Raw genomic sequence first — 20,198 nt, 5'->3', positions numbered from 1 at the left:
TCTTATCAGCATATTCATTATCTGAAATCCGGCAGTCAGGAGGTAGTACAGGGATGCACAGTCTCTCATATCATGAAAACAATCATGAAAGAACTAACCTCATAAAATTAATATCCATCTATATGTTTTCCCCAGCATAACACAAGAATCTCAGTTTGCTTTAAATTATTTGACACTCTTCAGTTGATTATTTGAAATGTACCATATCTCATGCAATTATAATGCTCATCGATAACAAATTAATAAGGAATTTCTTGAGAAGGTACCGAATTTCATGAAACATAAAAATAGTGATGAAGAACTGGGGACAGAGATGGCATGGACTAGTGACAGACCCCACCTATTCGAGTACTAGATCCACCAGTTTGTAGTGCATAACTTTGAACAATTACCTTAACTTTTCTGTGCCTGAGTTTCCCCATCTATACAGTAGAAATTATAACACTATTTACTGCAAGTATTTGTTATGAGAATTGAATAAAGGTAATATTTGTAAAAGCATTTAGCACAATGCTTGGTAAATCATAATAAATACATGAGTGTTTATTGAGTAAAAATTTTTAAAAACAACACAATAACTCCATAACAAGGTCATTTAAAATAAAGTAGAATGATTCAAAACTGAAGAGAACCAGAAGGCTCATAACGGGATGGAAACAACAACAAATAATGATTTGAATATCATAGGAGCTAAGATGCATTTGAGAAAAATGGATGAGTGCCTGATTATTTTCATACACAAAACAAATGATCATTTTTTGTTACTGGGCAGCTAACGTCAAAGATGAGACTGTGGTGGCTAGCTGGCTTTCCAGATGGCATCCAAGGAGCCCCACTTGCTGGCATTCACACCCTTCTGTAATCCCCGCCTCCCACATTGTACTGCGCTGGGTCTGTGCAACCAAGAGCAGAAGAGATGGTATGTCACTTTCAAGATCAGGTTATAAAAGACACTGCTGCTTCCATCTTAGTCATCCACTTGCCCATTCTCTGTCTCTCTAATCACTCACTCCTGAGGAAGACAGTTGTCACACCACCAACAGCCATCTGGAGAGCCCAGGTGGTAGGCTTCTGTCCAAAAGCCTGAGAAAAACCAAGGATTCTGGCCAACAGCCATGTGAGCTTAAAATCGAACGCTCCAACCCTGTGAAAACTTCACATGAGAAACCTTCAGGTGACTGCAGCCTCTTCTGACAGCTTGTCTGCAACCTCATAAGAGAGCCTGGGCCGGAATCAGCCAGCTAGGTTATTTCCAGATACCTGTGCCACAGAAGCTGTGTCAGATAACAAATGTTGGTATTTTGAAGCTAGTTAGTTTGAGCGTTATTTGTTATGCAGCAATAAATAATTAACATGGGAGCGAAGGAACCCTCATGTGGTATTTTGCAAATTCAGTCAAAAAATTACACCTCCCATATAGATGTAATTTACAGTGTTTATTCCAAAAATTAGCAGATACTGTTGACCTTCACTTATCAAGATAAAAACTTTTCAAACTTTAAAAAATTAATAATTTTGATAGCTCTTTAATATACAAAGACCTATATAATCTGTATGTTTCTTACTTATCTCATCTTCTGCTCTAGCCTCTTTCTCTCCACTTCATCCACACTGACTTCTTTTATATTTCTAGAACTTGCCAGGCATACTTTCACTTCAAGGCCTTTGCACCAACTCTTCCTGTCATTTCAGTTTCTCTTCCCCAAATACCTGAATCTGTCTCTCACCTCCTTCAAGTCTTAGCTCAAAGGTCTCTTTCCCAGGGAGGTCTAGCCCAAACACCTGAGTTAAAATTGCAACCCGAGACCCTCACACTCCTGACTCTCCTTACACTGTTTTATTGCCCCATAACATTTTTATTAATATTTTTTGTGCATCTCTCCTCACTGAATGCCTGTTCCATGAGAGTGGGAATTTTGTATATTTTCTCACTTATGTACTGATGGATCCTCATTACGTAGAACAATACCTGGCACTTAATAGGTGATCAATAAATATTTGTTGATGAAAGCTTAGGAAGTAAATTTAGTTCAAATGGTTTTTTAACAGGACCACTTGTGCTGGGGTAAGGATGACTGTCTATGTTTAAGTTTCCTGACTCAATAGGTTGCCAATAAATAGTAGTTATCCGAATACAAATCGTTATTGGAGTGTTCTTGTTTGTTTGTTTGTTTGTTTGTTTGTTTATCGAAGTATTAGCATGAGTAAATTACGAGAAATGGCTAGGCGCAGAGAATTACAGAAGTTAACATGAACGTTGATCTGCAAACTATCTAAATTAAATCTTGATCACCATAAACTCCCAGAGCAATATATCTCATCATACACCCATGCAAAAAAAGCTTCCACGTCTTTACTGTTAATACCCAGAACAGATGTCCTTTATTTTTATTACCAATTTTGCTTCAGAGAACAACATGACTCACTGCACCTAGGTAAAAACTAAAGACATAAATTAGATGGTGATTCTAAAACGTTTGGGGTCATGATATCAATTTTAAAGACTTCCAAAAGCCTCGTTTAGAAACGGTTATAATAGAAAAGCTTTGCAGAGTTGCCTTAGTGGATGTATGGCCTGTGCAGTCACACAGGATCCAGTGTTTAGAAAGACCCATCGCTTGGTTTAATGTTCTACTGTTCCTGTTTTGAAATTATTAATAACGTATGAATAAAGGGCCTCCATTTTCATTTTGCACTGGGCATGCAAATTATGTAGCTGGTCCTGAGGCCTGGAGAAGATGAAATTACTCAGTAATATTGAGTACTGACTACTCAGTTTCCAAGGAAATAAGCAGAGATGGCGTGTCGAGAAAGGCATTTAGAATTTTCTTTGAGATTGATACCCCAGCCCTCTTCCCACTTTCCCCCTGTGTGAGAACTGGAGAAACAGTAGCAGCGGTGTACTCGGTGTACTCGCATGCTCCTCAGAGTGTGACCTGTGCTACCAGCAGCAGTAGCAGCAGCCCCTGGGAGCTTGTTAAAAAGGAGAACCAAGATTCACGCCAGAACTGCTGAATGAGAATTTTGATTTCCCGTGCATTTTAAAATTGAGAAACAGCTGAGCTGTTCCAAGAGTCATCCAGGACCTGTGATAATGGACATTTGAAGTCACCCAGTCTCTTCGAAGAGGATTTTCCCCACTTCCACCAGAAAATCTTTAATCCAAATTGGGATGTTAACTGATTTGAACATTTCTTTTGTTCCTTCTATGAACTATTCTCTAGGATTGGATTAATATAAAGTGAAATAGTTCCAAAAAAATAAAAACAAGAGGAAGAAAGTGTGAAGAATGTGTTATGAATTCAGTTGAGCAGGTGCAAAGCAGTGTGCAATAACCAAGGGGGTAGCTCCTTAAAAATAAATAGCCAACACTGAGCAAGTAAAATGTGCCAGCCATTTTGCAAAGTGTTTTACATGGATTATTTTATTTAAATTGTACCATAAACTTGAGTGCTATCTCTATTTTCCTGTGCAAGTGGAGAAACAGGCTTCAAGAGTTTTGAAATGGCCAAAATATAATACATCAAGAAGTTGTACATTATTTCCACAACTGTACCTTTTTGTTACATATTGATAAACATGTGCTGAATGAATGCCTTTGTGCAAGTTCGCAAACATTATTTCAGAATTAGTTTTTGAATGTGAAGCATCATTGCAGAAGAAATCTGACAGGATTAATGCCAAGTTAAATTCAACTACTACCTAAATCTTTCAATTTGAGGTAAAAGGAAGAAAACTAAAGGACTTAATTCTGGAAGTGCACATCACCCAATAGTTGGTATTTGCATGTTACTGTATAAAGGACCCTCAGTCTTGTCTCTGATCGATGGATGATGAAACCAGAAAGCACGTGGACATATGCCCGATGCTTCTACCCCGCAAAAGAAGAGAATCTCAGTTCTCGGTTAAGTGAGCAAAGGGAACTGAGGCAGCGTCAGTCTGCAGGACCGCACACCCCAGACTGGTCTCCCGCCCAGCAAACCCGGCGAGGAGGCGGAGCGGAGGAATCGAAAGGGAAACCGACGCGGGCGGGCGGCTGCGGTATGGCGCTGCGGGCCCTGTGGCACCTCTGGCTGCTTGGCTGCTGCTGGTGCTGCGGCAGTGGCCGTGGAGCCGGTCCCGGTCCCACCTTCGCCCGCCCTGGACCGCGGAGCCGCGAGCGACAGGCAGCCGCCTTCCGGGTACCACCGCGCGCCTCCCTGTGTGTCTGTCTCCTTGCCTTTTCCTTTCCCGAGTCTGGGCTGGGGCAGAGGGGTCACCTAGAGTTGCCACTCCTGGTGGTCCCCTTGCCCTCAGTTTTGTGACGTGTCTGGGGTTTCTGAGCTGGGTTTACGCCAGCAAACTTCTTCCGTTCCCCACGTGCCTGGATCTCACTCTCTCTCTCTGTCCTATGCCTTTGCTAATCGTAAGATTTTTTTCCAGGAAGGATTTGTGGCTGTGGATTTATGATGCACCCAAAGTAATTCATGAAACATGTCCAAAGTATTCTTGATTGGAAGAAGCACTCCCTTTTAGCAGAACCCTTTGACGGTTCTCACCCTTGCAAAACTGTCCCTTTAAAAAGTAACGGGAACCAGAAATAAGCGGAAGGAAAATGTCATTTTTCTTCGACGTGGGGAGGGGGGACTGATAACCTCCTTCTGTAATCAGAATTTTATAAATAAAGAGCCTGCATTGAGCAAGCTCAGAGGATTCTGTGCATTTATGATTTCCCTGAACTGGGTCTCTTTAGGCTCATGCACCACCTTAAAAGTTCACCTAACGGTGGAGACTGATTGAAGCATTTCATTTCTTTTTCTGATTATTTTGAAAAGGCCTCATAATATTGTTTAGATTTTATACCAGCATTAAAACACTGGTACGGACAAGTTAGCTGAGTATAAATAAGGTTGATTCGAGAGAGGACGAAATATTTTTTAATGTCAAAATGACATGTTTTTCCTAGTTTTATCATCATAAAATAATTTCCTCAAGTTCTTTGAGCCTGTATCCCCTTCCAGACAGGAATTGGGTATATCTTATTGTAACTCATTCAATTAAATGCATTCGGTTAAAACAAAACAAAAAATATGTAAAGATAATTATTTTTCACCAAATCTGTTTAAAGGCTGTTTTGATTTATCAGCTCCCATTTTTCAGGTATGTGATCCATTTGTTTTTCAAACTTACGCACTTTTGAAAACTGCTAATAAGTTTCCTGTGTAATCCCTAAAACTTTATATCTTTCCATAAAGGAAATTAAAATTCAGCTCCTTCATTTTAATATTTTATACAGCTTTAGGGATGTTTACTATGCAGTTGATCAATATTACATCCTCCATTGTCTTACGTTAAGAACCTATGCTAGTTAATCCTTTACCTTTGTCAATTCTATGACAGGTTGTTATTATGATGAGGAATTGGAGCTCAATATAGACTTACAGTTTGTGATGCTTCTATGAAATCTGCTCTAACAAGAAGAATCAGAGTAGATTAGAAAAGTCACTTGAAAGAGTAGTTCATTTCAAGAATGAAATACAGGGTTTTTTAAAGATTAAATGATTTTAAACCACTGTTGGGTGGACTTAAGATGTGTTCTATTAGAGCAAACAGGAAGTAATTATTCATGGATATATTGATGCGATGGAAGCAATCTGTGGCTTCTCTTTCTTTTCTTTCCTTTTTTCCCCTCTTCTTGCAGAATTGGTGGCTGTGAGAGCAGATGGGTAGAGGGTCACGGAGAGCTATCTGACTGCAATGAAGCTCTGAGTGAAGGAGAGAGGAAAGGAAGGTTGGGGGAAGTGCTCTACACTGCTGTGCAGGCCAGGGAAGGATTGGAGAGGCCGTTAGGGACCCATTAATCAAAAACCAGCTTCCAGAGGAGTGCCATTTCTCCAAAATAGGCCAGTCTGACTGTTCAGTCAGTCATTGGCTAGGTGCCGCCTGTGGGAACCATGGCCTCTCTTGGTCTAATCCTGGTAATACACGGCGCAGAAGTTAAAATCCCTGTAGTTGTTGGTCTGTGAGGCCCATCTCAGGGCTCCCACATCGACCTACAATGTCCTACATTGTCAATGCCTTCTACGGTTACATCAGCTCACAAAGATGACCAATCAGTACTTTCAGACCAATCAGAGAATAAATGAATTCTCTGGACTACTTGGCAAAAGCCATCTCTGGCTTGTGTTTCTTACTTGCCATATACATACTTGTTTTGTGTTTCAGTTCTATTCTTTGTATTTATACTTCTCCTCTTCAAGTTACCTTTAAAGCTCTGATTCTCAAGATTATTTTTAAATGCTTAAAGCTCAATTTTTTTTTTTTTACACCTATAGCACCTGGTAGTCCTAGGTGGTCTCCCATCCAAGTACTAACCAGTCAATAATTTTTTATTACTTCATTTATTAGCAACTGTTCCAGGCACGTTCAATAAGGAAAAAATAAGATTATGATAAATCCTAGTGATAATTCATATAAAAATAAACTGTTTAAAGCTCTTAAGGGCGTGACATATATAAAATGTCACATATATTTATTCAGCAAGAGATATTAATTAAGCATCTATCGTGTGCCAGGCATGTACTTGGTGTGTGAGGAACACAGTGATGAATGACAGACAGGCCTTACTCTCATTTTGCATATAGGTTTAAGAGACAGACACACAATAAACAGATAAATGCATAAACAAATACAGAAGAGCTAGAGTTGGAAAAGTAATAAATGGTGGCCCCCTGAAGTTTTATTTATCCTAGTTATTTGGATAATATTAGGAAATTGAGGCATGTTCTCATAAAAGATAAACCTAAGATAAATTATCACAAAAGCTGAGGAATCTAAATAATGCTAATAGTTTCCATCCAGCTAGACAAACCAACCTGTCTTCCTGGACCATTTCCAAGGTTTTACCTCTTTCACAAAGCCTAGGACCCTAAATTTGATAGAGATCAATAAAACTCAAATAGAATCAGATTTAGTTATTCATTATTTACTCATTTCCTTTTTCATACTTCATTACTTAGTACTGGGAAATAAAAAGATAAAGAAGACACTTTCCAGATTCATAACTGTTTAATCGCCTGTGTCTGTTGGTGACAATTTCCACTAGTACCTAGTACTTACTTGCAATTTATTTTATTTTTTCCATTATGTTAAACAAACATATTTAGTGCTTTCAATGTGCTAGTGAAAAAGAATTACAAATGAATAAGACATATCTTTCCTAGCCTCAAAACTAAACCTGAAATCAGATAATAGTTCTAATATAAAACATTTATAAATCTGATCTCATTATCGTATACAATCTCTCTTAGTGCTCTTCCGGAATTAAATCAAGCTTTGACTTTTTCATCTGAACAATATCTCCAAGTTAGTTCTACACAAATTGTTTTGGAAAGTTAATGTAGGTGACATAAATTAACTTTTTTTTTCTTTTAGGAAAGTCTTAATAGACATCGATACTTGAATTCTTTATTTCCTAGTGAAAATTCTACTGCTGTTTATGGAATAAATCAGTTTTCGCACTTGTTTCCTGAAGAGTTTAAAGGTATGATGCAATGATGCTATTAGTTGTTTGGTTTCCTGATTTTAACTTGTTTCCTTAATTTTTGAAGAATTGTTTGATTGCAAATCTAGAAAATTGAGTAATAGTTAATATTTATCAAATAATTACAAATATCAAGGATGTACAAGGTGCTGACAGAAAAATAAATTTATGGCCACTTTCTAATTATTGCTTAAGACTAGATATTATAGGTACAGACATTTCCATGTGGCTGTTGGGACAGCGCCTCATTTCTTCTTCAGTTTTCCAGTGCCATTTCTGTTCAAGTCCCCCATGGTTCCGTGAGTGACGATAAAACAAATGATGCCAATTACACTCATTTTTTATTGACCTGGTTCTATCAAACAAGTCATTTTATATGGCAGCTCCAGCCCTATTGCAGGAATTCTTCTATAACCTTCAGTTGACTGCATTTCATGTTATGGAAAAGCACATGGAAAAATCACAAATGTCAGGCTCTATTAAAAAGCTACTATTTCTGTTTGAAAATGTCCTCCAAAAAGAACCCCAAGGGATCCTCTCTATAATATAATATTACCTTTTTGTTTCATTTTCTATTCAGCTATTTATTTAAAAAGCAAAACTTCCAGATTTCCTAAATACTCAGCAGACCTGCTAACAGTCATCTCCAAGCTGCCTTTGCCATTAAGATTTGACTGGAGAGATAAGCATGTTGTAACACAAGTGAGAAACCAGCAGATGGTAAGTTTTAGGGATTTTTTTTTTCTTTCTTTCCTTCTTTTTCAATCATCTTAGCATGGGAAGTCGTCTTTGAAGTCAAGGTCAATCAAACTTGTAATGGAACCCATCATTTCTCTAGGTAAAAATCACACCCCAGTCATTCAAAAAATGGCAATAAGAGGAGAATTTCTGGCGGAATGAGAAGCAGATGTCAGTGCCCGACTTTTATTCTGAGATGAACCTTCCTTGCTGTATTCGCTCTCTAATTACCATTGCCACCAGCACACTGGCTCAAGGGTGCTTCCCAGTAACTGTGTCAGTTAGCAGACCTTCAGTAGAATAGCAGGTGGAAGGCTGAGGAAGGTAAACTTTACTACTAAATGCTTAAGTAGTATAAAAAGGAAATGACACTGAAAAAGTGACATGATACCAGATACACTTAGCAACGGTGTAGCCTGGTCTCCTGGGTTCTCAGGCCTCATCCCTTGAGCTCTCTGGAAAATCCTGTCCCCTACAAGATCGTACACTTTTTATCTGCAACTCTTAGAAATGCAGTTAGTTATACTATAATGTGACATATACATTCCTAAAAATCACCACCTGTGCAAAACCCTGCAGCAAAAACAAAAGATGTTATGGGAGAATGAGTTTAGGGCACAGCATTTACAACCTTAGCGACACATTTAAAAAAGATAGAAAGTAGTAAAAGTAGCAAGACAGTTTTCCACATGTTAAATGATTAAGAAATATGTAAGTACCACCATAAATGCAGCAATTTACCTTGACAAAAACCCGAAGTGTGCCTGTGGCAGTGGGCATTGGAGGTCTGTAGCCTGTGCGTTATTGTGATGGATGGAGGGTTATCTGAAGTCAGAAGGTAAGCGATAATACCAGATGTGGGTGGGTGTGCTCATAACACACAGTGAACCAGTCTCGCTGGTGACGTTCGAGGGGTGTGTATACCTGCTTTGCTGACATTCTCTAGCCCTTTGCATTCCCATCATTGGCATAGGGAATGTCAGATGACCAAGGAAAGTCAATCCTCTAATCGCATGGGTATGGTCTCGATTTGTCTGCATTGGAAACCTCAACAGGTCATTCATCCTCTCATTGTATGGCAAGTATTTTTTTTAATAAAAATGTTTTTCAATTACAGTTGACATACACTATTATATTAGTTTCAGGTGTACCACACAGTGATTAGACGTTTATATAACTTACAAAGCGATCACCCTAATAAGTCTAGTACCCATCTGACAGTGTGGCAAGTATTTTGGACTCAGCAGTTTCTCAATCACCATTTATTGAGGATGACCCTTTTTTATTTCTCAGATTCTATGTTGCCATGAATTAGATTTTACCACCAAATCATTTGCTTTATTATTGGATTCATAATCAAGTGTGAAATAGTCTGAAATCTAATCCTTCCAGGAATGTTTACATTCTGTTAAAGGGAGAATTTTAATTAGGAATCTTTAATTAAAGGAGTATATTGGAGAGATATTTTTGGACAGAAATGCCCTCCTGGGGAAGCCAAAAGTAGATAAACTAAAGCTAGCTATAGATAGGATGTCGGCAGCCTGTATTCACATTTCTCAAGGGTGGAGATTCTGCAGCCGAGTCCCTGAGTATTTTACTATGCCGTAGGCACTGGAGATCTAGACGTAAATAAGGCCACTTGAAGCCATAGAGTTGCTCAAAACTTCCTTCCGCGATGACATCCAATTCTTCTTTTCTTTGCTTAACTCTGCAGCACATGGTCCTGTAACTAAATCAGTTTCACCCAATTTCAAATCCCACAATCACCTCTGCCTTTTCCATGGATTCGTCTTTCTTGTGCATGATCCTTGATTCCATTTGCTCCATCTCCTCCCTTTCTTTTGGGACCAATCTTTTTATTCTTTTGTTCTAGTTTGTCCAATAAAAGCAAGTTAATAGATCCTGACTCACGATGATTGCCAGCCAATATTCGAATGAGGAATGACTAACGTAGGTTTTTATTATTGAGACATTTTATGTTCATTCATAATACGCACATACTAGCCTCTTGATAGCCTAAAAAGTAATTCATTCCGCTCCTGTGTCTGTCAAATAATGAGTACAACATATACCACATACATCCTCACCCCACTTCACCTCCTGTCTTCCACCCTTAAGGTAGAGATGGTAGATAACAGAGAATCATAGTGTCAGGGGTGAAACAAGAGGGATTGGAGAATGGGGTGGGAGTTGGTACACTTCTTAAAAACAGAATCACCTGTTCAGTGAACTGACTAGTCTTTTAAAACACCATCAGTCTGGTTTCTCAGTCTCTAAAATTCATTTTTATCTGGCATTCTCTAATTTACAATAGTGATACTACTAATTTACCTTTAACTAATTATTAGAAATAACTAATTATTCTAATTTACAATAGTGATACTACTAATTTACCTTTAACTAATTAAAAGAGAATTTTGGTTTTCTTTTCTTTTTTTAATTTGGAAATTGAGAGGATAGGCATTTATATTTTGTCAGCCTCCAGATTCTGCTCACTTACTTGATTTGGTAACTTGTGATGTTGAAAACTGTTGGTAAATTTGATTCAAACATTTTTTGATAATGCTGTTTCATGTCTATTTTTAAACAGTGCGGAGGGTGCTGGGCCTTCAGTGTGGTAGGTGCCGTGGAATCAGCGTATGCAATAAAAGGGAAGCCTTTGGAAGACCTCAGTGTGCAGCAGGTCATTGATTGTTCATATAATAATTACGGCTGCAACGGAGGGTCTACTCTCAATGCCTTGTACTGGCTAAATAAGGTGACTGGTTTCTCAGCCTTTTAAACTCTTTGATTCTTCTTTTGCCTATTTAATGTGTGTTCAGGATCCAAACAGTTTACTCTCGTTTACTAAATATTGCTTTTAAGTTTAGAAAGTTAGAGGACCAAAGCTTGAATTAATTGAAAGATTTTGAAATGAATTGCTTCTCAGCAAGTCATCCATCGGGATCAAAGGGTGAAAAATCTTACCCGAAATCTGTTTTCCGAAAAATATTTACTTCTTTTTAAAAAATATTTTATATATATTTATATTTATTTACTTATTCTGATTACTTATTTCTTAACATTAATAGGTAAATGCTATTTTTCAATAAATGCTGTTTTCTTTTGCAGATACATGTCACATAGTGACTCAGAAAGATGAGAATACATTATTATCCATTTCCATTGAATTTCTGTATCTTAAGGTTAAAAGGGATGGTAGAGGTCAGCTAATTTAGTAACTCTTTATATACATGAAAAAGTGAGACCTGAGAGATGAGAGCATATCGCCACATCAGTAGCTGAGCCAGGTTTGCACCTTAAAGTACTCTGCCTCCTACTGAAGCATTTTACCCAGTGCACCACAGTGTCTCTTGGTATTCTTAGGGTACTCTTTGACATTGTCCTAGACCCCACATCGATTGTGTGAAACCGGCCAATGAGGGTGCTATAGAGTTCCCCAAACTAAAATATCCTCCCTTTATTCATTTGTTGTACTTGAGTCACTGAGTGCCAGAAGTTGCTCCATATTATGGGCAACAATGAATCATGTGTTCTCTCCCTTTCATACACCCAATAATCTGAAAAGGAATCGTCTGTATAGACAACTATAAAATATGTGGCATATGCCAAATGAATAGCACAGAGGAAAGTAGATAGAAAGGACAGGTGATCTAAACATTACCTTTGCATAAACCACTGGGCAGAGTGAGACTCAAAGAATTGCATAAAAACAGAGCCCCAAAGGAAAGTGGCTCCCTATTGTGTACTCTTAGGAGAAAGATGACAAGACTTTATTATCAGATTAATAAAGGTTCTAAAAAAGGAACATAGAGGAAAAACAACAAGCGTAAAAGAGAAATAAAAATATTGACTCTGCCTAGGATGTTCATAACAAAGACCTACAGATTGAATTTAAGATCTTAAAATTATCCAAAGAATACCCACACATCGAAGGTATGGCCAAGCTGAATCTTATTTTGACACATTGCAGCAAGTTCTGTTTGATTTTTAAAACAATGGCATGACCGAAAACACTCTCGGTGATTATTTTCTCTTAGACGCAAGTGAAACTGGTGAGGGATTCAGAATACCCGTTTAAAGCACAGAATGGTCTGTGCCTTTACTTTGCTGATACACACTCTGGATTCTCAATCAAAGGTTATTCTGCACATGACTTCAGGTAAATGCCTTATTCCACTGTGTTTTACTTCCTATTTCTTAATTTATGATCTGTTGACTTCAGAATTAATAACTTCATTGAAGGCATCACTGAATATTTGTTATTATTTTAAAATCATTTTACTAGAGAGACTGTCAGTTACTGTGGAGTTTTATGGATGTCATTGCTTAAATATGATCTGCTTATTTTTCCATGTGTCATTATAATAGAAATAACCTTAAATAACACATTTAAATCCAGTTAAAGATATAATTTATATTTACCACCTTCCTCTTCCTCAATTTAAGTGTCACAATTACAATTAGCATATTTCAGTTTTCCCGTTGAATTAATCGGAAATTGCTGTGTAGCTGCTCCAGCTAATATCAATCAGTCTGCTTACCGAGAAGCATTTCTGAACACACTCCATGTTCCTTGCATTTTCAAAGCATCAGCTATAAGACAAGCATAAACTGAAACTTTCACATTACAAACTGGAGATTGATTATGTAGCATATACTATACGCATGTTGTGAGTGCAAGGATAGATACAGATAGGCTCAGGAAGAGGACTCGTGTTAGAACTTGAAGGGCAAGATGACTTTGGACAGATTCAAGGGAAAACAATCATTAAAAAATGCTTTCACATCATATAAAAAACTCAAAGCCAGCTAGAAAACTATTGTGACCATTTGATATAGTGCAAAATAGGTGTTCAGGGATGATAAGGACAGAGGAAGACTCAACCAAAATACTTTATTTATTTTTTTAATATGAAGGGAGCTTTGCACAGTCTTTTGAAACAGAGAACACAGAGAAGTTAAATTCGGATGAGGTGATAGACTGCCCTATAACTTTTTGGTATTGAATATAAAAGAATCTTTTCATCCAGATAGTATCTACCCATGGGACCTGAAAGGAATCAGTGGTGAAACTGGACCCTTGAACAAAATAGAACTCCTTTAAATAAGCATGTATGTGTCAAAGGACTGGCAGACTGTCAACAGAGCTCCTGTCCACGAGTGCTCTTGGGTGACCGGGAAGCTTCAACTCCACAGACGACAGGCTACACAGGATCTATAATAAAATGTGCAGAGTCACTGAGTACAGTGGTCAGCATCTCTTTTGAGCGTAAAGATGACACATTTTTTAAAATGAGAAAGTGCCTCTGTAAGCTCTTTGATCCTTGAGGGTATAAGGGAAGCGTGCACACAAGAAGGAACTATATTATCAAAATTTCACTAAAAAGGGATTCAGGGAATCCCCTTGTCATGCATAGCAAATTGAAAAAGTTAGAAACAAAAGAATGATAGGCATTACTCTGAGTTGGAGAGTGAGAGAGAGAGAATGCAAAGGTCACTGGCATTGGGCCTATAACAAGATTTATCTAACCCTTTGATTTAACAGGAAGAGGTCACTATAAGAGGTTACATTTACAGTAACATTGAACTCTGGTAATATAATGCTAAGGATTAATAATATATCCATTATCAATGGTTATATTATTGGTGTACATTTCGATAATAGTTCTAGGTTGGGCTAATAATGGAAATAAAGATGCTGTTTGGAGTATATTTTAAAAGACCCCTTTTCTGAAATACAAGTGAAAACTATGTTATTCTGGCGCTAAATGAAATATTTCTCTGCTAGTTTCGACTGTGGTGTGTCTTCCCATTTCACAGTTCTCAGTATCTTTGATATCTTTTCTTTAGCCCTGCCCCAAAGCATGGATTATTACTAAATTGTTTCTTCGATCCTACACTACGAATTACCCTTTGCATTCTAAAAAGTATTTCTCCTTCTTGATCTTCCTCATTCCCTCATGCTGTCCCCGTAACTGAATCATTGATGTCATGTATTTACAGTGTATCTTTTGTTATCTTAAAAAGGTGGAGACAGCTGTGTTGATTAATATAGAGATTATCATGTTTGTCACATTAGGATTAAAAAGTATTTTTTTAATTGAATACAATGAAATATACACTAAAACCTATGTTGGGCAAAATTAGTTTATTAGATAACTTGGAAATGAGGGACGAAAACAATGTTTATTATAAATGTAGAGGATAATTTATGGGTTGGGCTTGCTACAAAATTTACACCTATAAATTTCATTCTTATACTGATTCTGCAAAGTAGGTGGAATGACTCCAGCATACAGCTGGAATTCGAACCCAGGTACGTGAAACTTTAAAGCCTATACCTTACTATGATGCCTATTAAGAATTATATAATTTTGCCTGTCTCAGGGTCATTTTAAGGAATACCAATTATTATTACAGTAGCAAAAATTAGAAATGACTACTCATACATCTCCCAAAAGCAAATCTTCAAGTTAAAAGATAACATGAATAAATGTGTAAAATGAATGTGTACTTTTTATTTTAATAAATTCCACTATTAGTCACTCAGTTTTCTCCTCATCTCTGGAGAAGATATGCCTATGAAAAAAATTGAAATCAAATGGGGCATAATGAGGGATTATGTACTCTCTCAAATGACTAATCCATCCATGTCTTGTTATAGCAAACTCCCAAATGCTACTTCATGGCCTGAAATATCAGTAACTTGGTTTCAGTGTCCTTCACTCACAAAGTTTACCTTTCAAGATGTAAATAATATTTTACTCACATACTTTCAAGATCAATGAAGGACAAATGTTATGTAACATAAAACTTTATCAAACAGATGTTCGTGTGTGAAAGGAATAGCTGTGTGTATTGCAGTCTTCACAAACTATACTAGTTCTTCTGGCATCTTCACATCTCTTCTATCATATAATTATATTTGCCACTTTTGAGTATCCTTTCCCTATAATTTCTATATTTGACATTCGGTAACATAACTTGGTCAGTCTCTTCATTCTCACTTGGTGTGGCAGAGATATCTCCATACATCCAGTCTTCCCACTTATTCTATTAAAAGGATCCCTGTATTGTAAGCTGGATACTTTGCTAGCTGCAAAACTCCATTACCTTTCTTTTTTTAAAGGTAGACTTAGCCATGTGACTGAGTTCTAGCCAGTGAGAGCCGTGCAGATAAATGCAGAATGTGTGTGTTACTTCTGGGAAGTCTCCTCAACAGGAATATATCACTTCTTTCTACTTCCTGCTGTCTAAATAAAATATGTGTTAAATGGCTGGAGCTCCAGCAGCCATCTTGGACCATTAGTTGACCTTGAGAATGGAAACCTCATACGGCAAAGCAATAATGTGAAAAGAGCCTCAGTGCCTGATATCCCGAAGCCTCACTGCAGTCCCCATCTTAGTTTAGGTCTTCTGTAATTGCCACCAAACCTACTTCTAACCATACAGAGATTAAAGAGGTTATTTTTTATAAAATATTCGTATACCTTAAAAACTAAACCAAATATTTCCTCTTTTGGTAGTGACCAAGAAGACGAAATGGCAAAAGCACTTCTTACCTTTGGCCCTTTGGTAGGGATAGTAGATGCAGTGAGCTGGCAAGATTATCTGGGAGGCATAATACAGCATCATTGCTCTAGTGGAGAAGCAAATCATGCAGTTATCATAACTGGGTTTGATAAAACAGGTAAGTGCTGATAAGACTTGATTGATTGCTTTCCAGCTTAAATTCTGAATGACAAATGATCTCCGTCCTTTAAAATGTTGAAATTTAATCCTGCTATATCTAAGTCCTCTTAAGACCTTTATAACTTTTTAGTAGACTTCCAGATATAAATAACCCATCATGTTTTCCCTATCAATTTTGGTGGAGATCTTGTTAAAATGATGATAATTCTTGAATTAAATAATGTACATTTTCCATCTGGAATGTTTAAGATAATTGTTGGGAAAATAGAAGTGTCTATTATTTTATCATACATACCTAACAATTATTTTTTTCCCTTTTCCTGGAAACATGTGTTTTGATCTTAAGTGGGCCCTGTATTAGATGAAATGAATTCAAACATTTTAACGTTAATTGGAGTATGATACTAAGTACAGCCCAAGTTTACTTGGCTAGCATTCCATTAAGTTAGCATTCCATTACAGTTTTAACTGTTTTCTCAGAGCTACTACACTGATCAAGAAATAAACTTTATATAAACACATATTCACAACAAATATGAGTTTGTTACCATTTTGTTTCATAGGAAGTACTCCGTATTGGATTGTGCGGAACTCATGGGGGAGTTCGTGGGGAGTAGATGGCTATGCCCATGTTAAAATGGGAGATAATACTTGTGGTGAGTTATAAATTTAAGTTTAAAACTTCAGACTAAATATCAAGGAAGATACTTTGAACATATTAAAATTATAAACCTGTCCAGTCCAAAATATACTGCCAATGTACTCAAATCACTTTTACAGCAATAGTTTTCATCCTTTATCAACTGATAAAAATAAAATAGTGTTTTAAAAAGAGACACTACTGCACATATTTACACTTTAGAAAGTAGTAAGACTGTAGTAAAAACAAATACATAATAAGTAAAATATTTTAAGATTAAGTAATAATCTACCAAAGTTAACTAATTCAAAAACCAGATAAACAATTTAGGAGGCTGAAATTCTCCAAAAACACCTCTTAGTTTCAAATTTACTTTTATAACTATATGAATTTTCCTTAATTTGCATACTATAATACTTGCTCAAGCATTATCAAGAATCACTTTTTCTTTGAATCAAAATGTATGAAAATGTATGAAAAAAACATTAGAATTGTTTCTGATTTAATATGTCCTTTGGCACCTGCAAAATTCTGATATAACACCCATGATTTGAGAGGATTAATTAAGCAAATACCAAACTTGCTCTTTTATAGAATAACAATTTCTTGTGTTAGTTAACCACAAACCAAAATAAAATAGCTAGTTAAGTATTTTAAACTGTACTGTAAAATTTTTATATCTAAATTCATATTCTAAAATTTTTGATCTGGAAAATCAACATATTTTCTGAATCAAGTTGAAACCAAACTGTATTGCATATGAGAATAATCACTTAATTTCTCATCACAATTATTTCTGGCATATATCCAACTTTTTAAAAAATTATAGAACCTTCCACGTTGTGAGACTGATGAGAGTTATAGAAAAGTTTGAGAGTTTATGTTTTGATTCAGTCAGTGAGCATTGTCTAATCATTCCATAAGATAGAATCCATGAGAACTAAAAAATGGCCTGATCTATCACTCCAGTAAAATGTTTTTCATAAATTATTTATTAAAGAGAGCAAACATCACAGAAATCTTTTAAGTCAGAACTCTAACAACTCAATCAGGCCTGCACTTTTTAGCATCGTTGGAGGCTTTTACATTGTTAGAACTTGCAGATAAATTACTTCTGCCATTCATTGAACCTTTGCTACTTAACATAAATTATCTCTGACTGTGATGCCTGGATCTGGGCTGAGGGGTGGCAGAAGCTCTGGCAGAAGAGTTTCAAGAACATAATTTGGACATTGGTTCATAATTGCCTCAGTTATACCTATGTATCATTCCTCCACGTCTTCTCTGGCCCCCAGCGACTGGGGGTGAATTGGAATAAATTCTCCTCTCTACTTGTTTCCCAATTTGATTCTCTGAGGGCCTGCCTGGTTAGTAATTATACGAGGATCCAAATTTTTCCTGAAAGTATTTCCTGAAAGTTACATAGTTGATGACAATCACATTACTCTTACGAACAATGTTATAAGGCAGGTAGCATTCTGTGTCCCCAAGAGATTTCAAAAATATAGCTAATTACAGTGAAATTTAGTCTTCAAATGGGCTATTTATTGTTTTCACCATGATATGGACATCTGTGCTATTGTGTGCTAAGAAAACATAGCAAATTCGTGATTTACTGAATTTTTGCTAATTAAAATTCTAATCTTAGAGTTTGAATTTTCAAATTGTATTAAAAATAATTCTGTAAATTATATTATCACCTCTAAGCAATGTATATGAGTGCGATAAAGATTTCAGACACATTCTCCTATTCAGTTAATAAGTCATTTGGGTTGTTTTGGGTTTTTTGGGTTTTTTTTTGTAGTTTCTTGAAACAAATTAGTCATCTCTTTTAATATCTGCTTTTGAGGTTACTGTTTATAATGACAGATAGCTATAACCATTAAATTATTTTTAATAGACACTAACTTTCTGAACCATAATGAAAATTGTTTTAATTTGCTATTTAAAAGGCATATAAAGAGGAAATAATTTCTTTTTTCCTAGGTATTGCAGATTTCGTTTCCGCCGTATTTATATGATATTTTGATCGAATCAAGAGGCAACTACAAAATGAAGTTCATAATGAAAAGTAGCATGGTACTTCATTCTTAGTATTACTCATGAAAGGTTCTAGGGCCTAGTAGTTATTTAAACTAAGTTGTAGAATGTTCCCTTCTGATAGGGAAATGGACAACCATAGTCAGTCAGAAGCACATCGGCTAGCACCACGGCCTGGGAGGAAGTCTGCGGAATAATTTCCTACTCTGGGATGAAGATCAGTTTAGGAGATATTTTAGGTGTCTTTGATTTGAAGAGACTAATATCTGGGTTTATTTGATTATTGTTTTTGTTTGTTTTGTGTTTATGTTTAATAGCATATTTCAAGTAGGGTTAAAAAGGTAGTAAGAATTTCTTTTCCTTTGTGGGATATAATCACCGCCTTAGCTTACCCCTGTGTACAAGAATAGCCAACCTAAAGCTATGTGTGCCTCTCACAGTTATACTCACAGCCCTCTGCAATAGAATTTCATAAAGATCTTGAAATGCCAATAGCTTTGCCTCAACAAATGCCGCTTACCCCTTGTACTGTAAAGAGATCGTGTAATAAGAAATAAAAACACAAAATCACTTTTTAAGAGACTGAAATTAAGTGACCAATATGGCAACTAAGTAATAAGAAAAAACTCAAGCATTAATGCCTGAGAGACAAATTATTGTTTGGATATTTTCATTGTCAATAGAATTCCAATAGAATGTATTTCTTACTTTGTTCTCCCCATATTGAGGGACAATGTATTTTCGTACATTTTTCCCAGTCTCTTTCTTACTATTCACTGTGATGCTGCTAAGTTTTTGTGGTGGTTTGGCTTCCCTGGGTAAGAAGTCTCATTATTTACTATTCATTTCTATTTTATAACCATTGATCCTGCTTCACCTCAGCCATCAACATCAGGCTCTCATCTTTCTCTTCCTTCCATCATTTGTAGGCACCACCCCTTTCAAAGTACAGTCTCTTTCATTTGGAGTATCAGCCAGAATATGAGTTCCCCAGCCTCTCTTGTTTCTCCCATTTTCTGCTTATGTTTCCAGGACTTCCATTCTAATTATTTTTTGTGCATCCATTTGGCTTTTTTCTGGATCTTGGTTCTTGATGGCCGAATTTTCTCTTGCCTAAGTAATTATGTGTCGCTGTATTAGAACCCCAGAGTATAAGAGCTGATCTTCTGATTAAATATAAAAATAACTATATTAAATAAATTAATATAAGAAAATCCTATCAAATACTACATATATTTCTTCTCTAAAATGTCTGGTTGCTTTATAATGTAAAATAGCTTGTATTGACTCAGGTTTAGAAATGTTCTAGAAAGACAAACATCGACATTTTAATTAATATTCTCATGATCTAAGTATACTAAAATGGAACATGTTCGCATTTACCGACTGAATTCTATGCAATATAAATGTTTTTCTGATACTTTTTCAAATGCTAAAGAACTTTTAAAATTAAAAAATGATTATTACCTCTCAGCTGCTCTGGATTTTGATAACATTTATAATAAAACAAACTATATTTGACTTTAGGTTAAGAAGACTCTGTCCATACGTGTATGGCTTATA

General features: G+C 36.3%; 1 protein-coding gene across 1 annotated transcript; it reads left to right on the top strand.

The window, feature by feature from the left end:
- Positions 1 to 3,815: 3,815 nt before the first annotated feature.
- Positions 3,816 to 20,108, top strand: CTSO (cathepsin O). The gene is made up of 8 exons (XM_006917030.3): positions 3,816 to 4,181; positions 7,414 to 7,522; positions 8,103 to 8,242; positions 10,851 to 11,018; positions 12,301 to 12,422; positions 15,790 to 15,953; positions 16,519 to 16,611; positions 18,582 to 20,108. Exons 1-8 carry the CDS (start codon positions 3,831 to 3,833, stop codon positions 18,614 to 18,616), a joined length of 1,182 nt encoding a protein of 393 aa, XP_006917092.3. The 5' UTR covers positions 3,816 to 3,830; the 3' UTR covers positions 18,617 to 20,108.
- Positions 20,109 to 20,198: the final 90 nt, after the last annotated feature.

This window comes from Pteropus alecto, unplaced genomic scaffold, assembly GCF_000325575.1.
Source record: "Pteropus alecto unplaced genomic scaffold, ASM32557v1 scaffold166, whole genome shotgun sequence".
In the NCBI taxonomy this organism is placed as follows: domain Eukaryota; kingdom Metazoa; phylum Chordata; class Mammalia; order Chiroptera; family Pteropodidae; genus Pteropus; species Pteropus alecto.
This window is presented reverse-complemented; position numbering and strand designations above follow the sequence as displayed.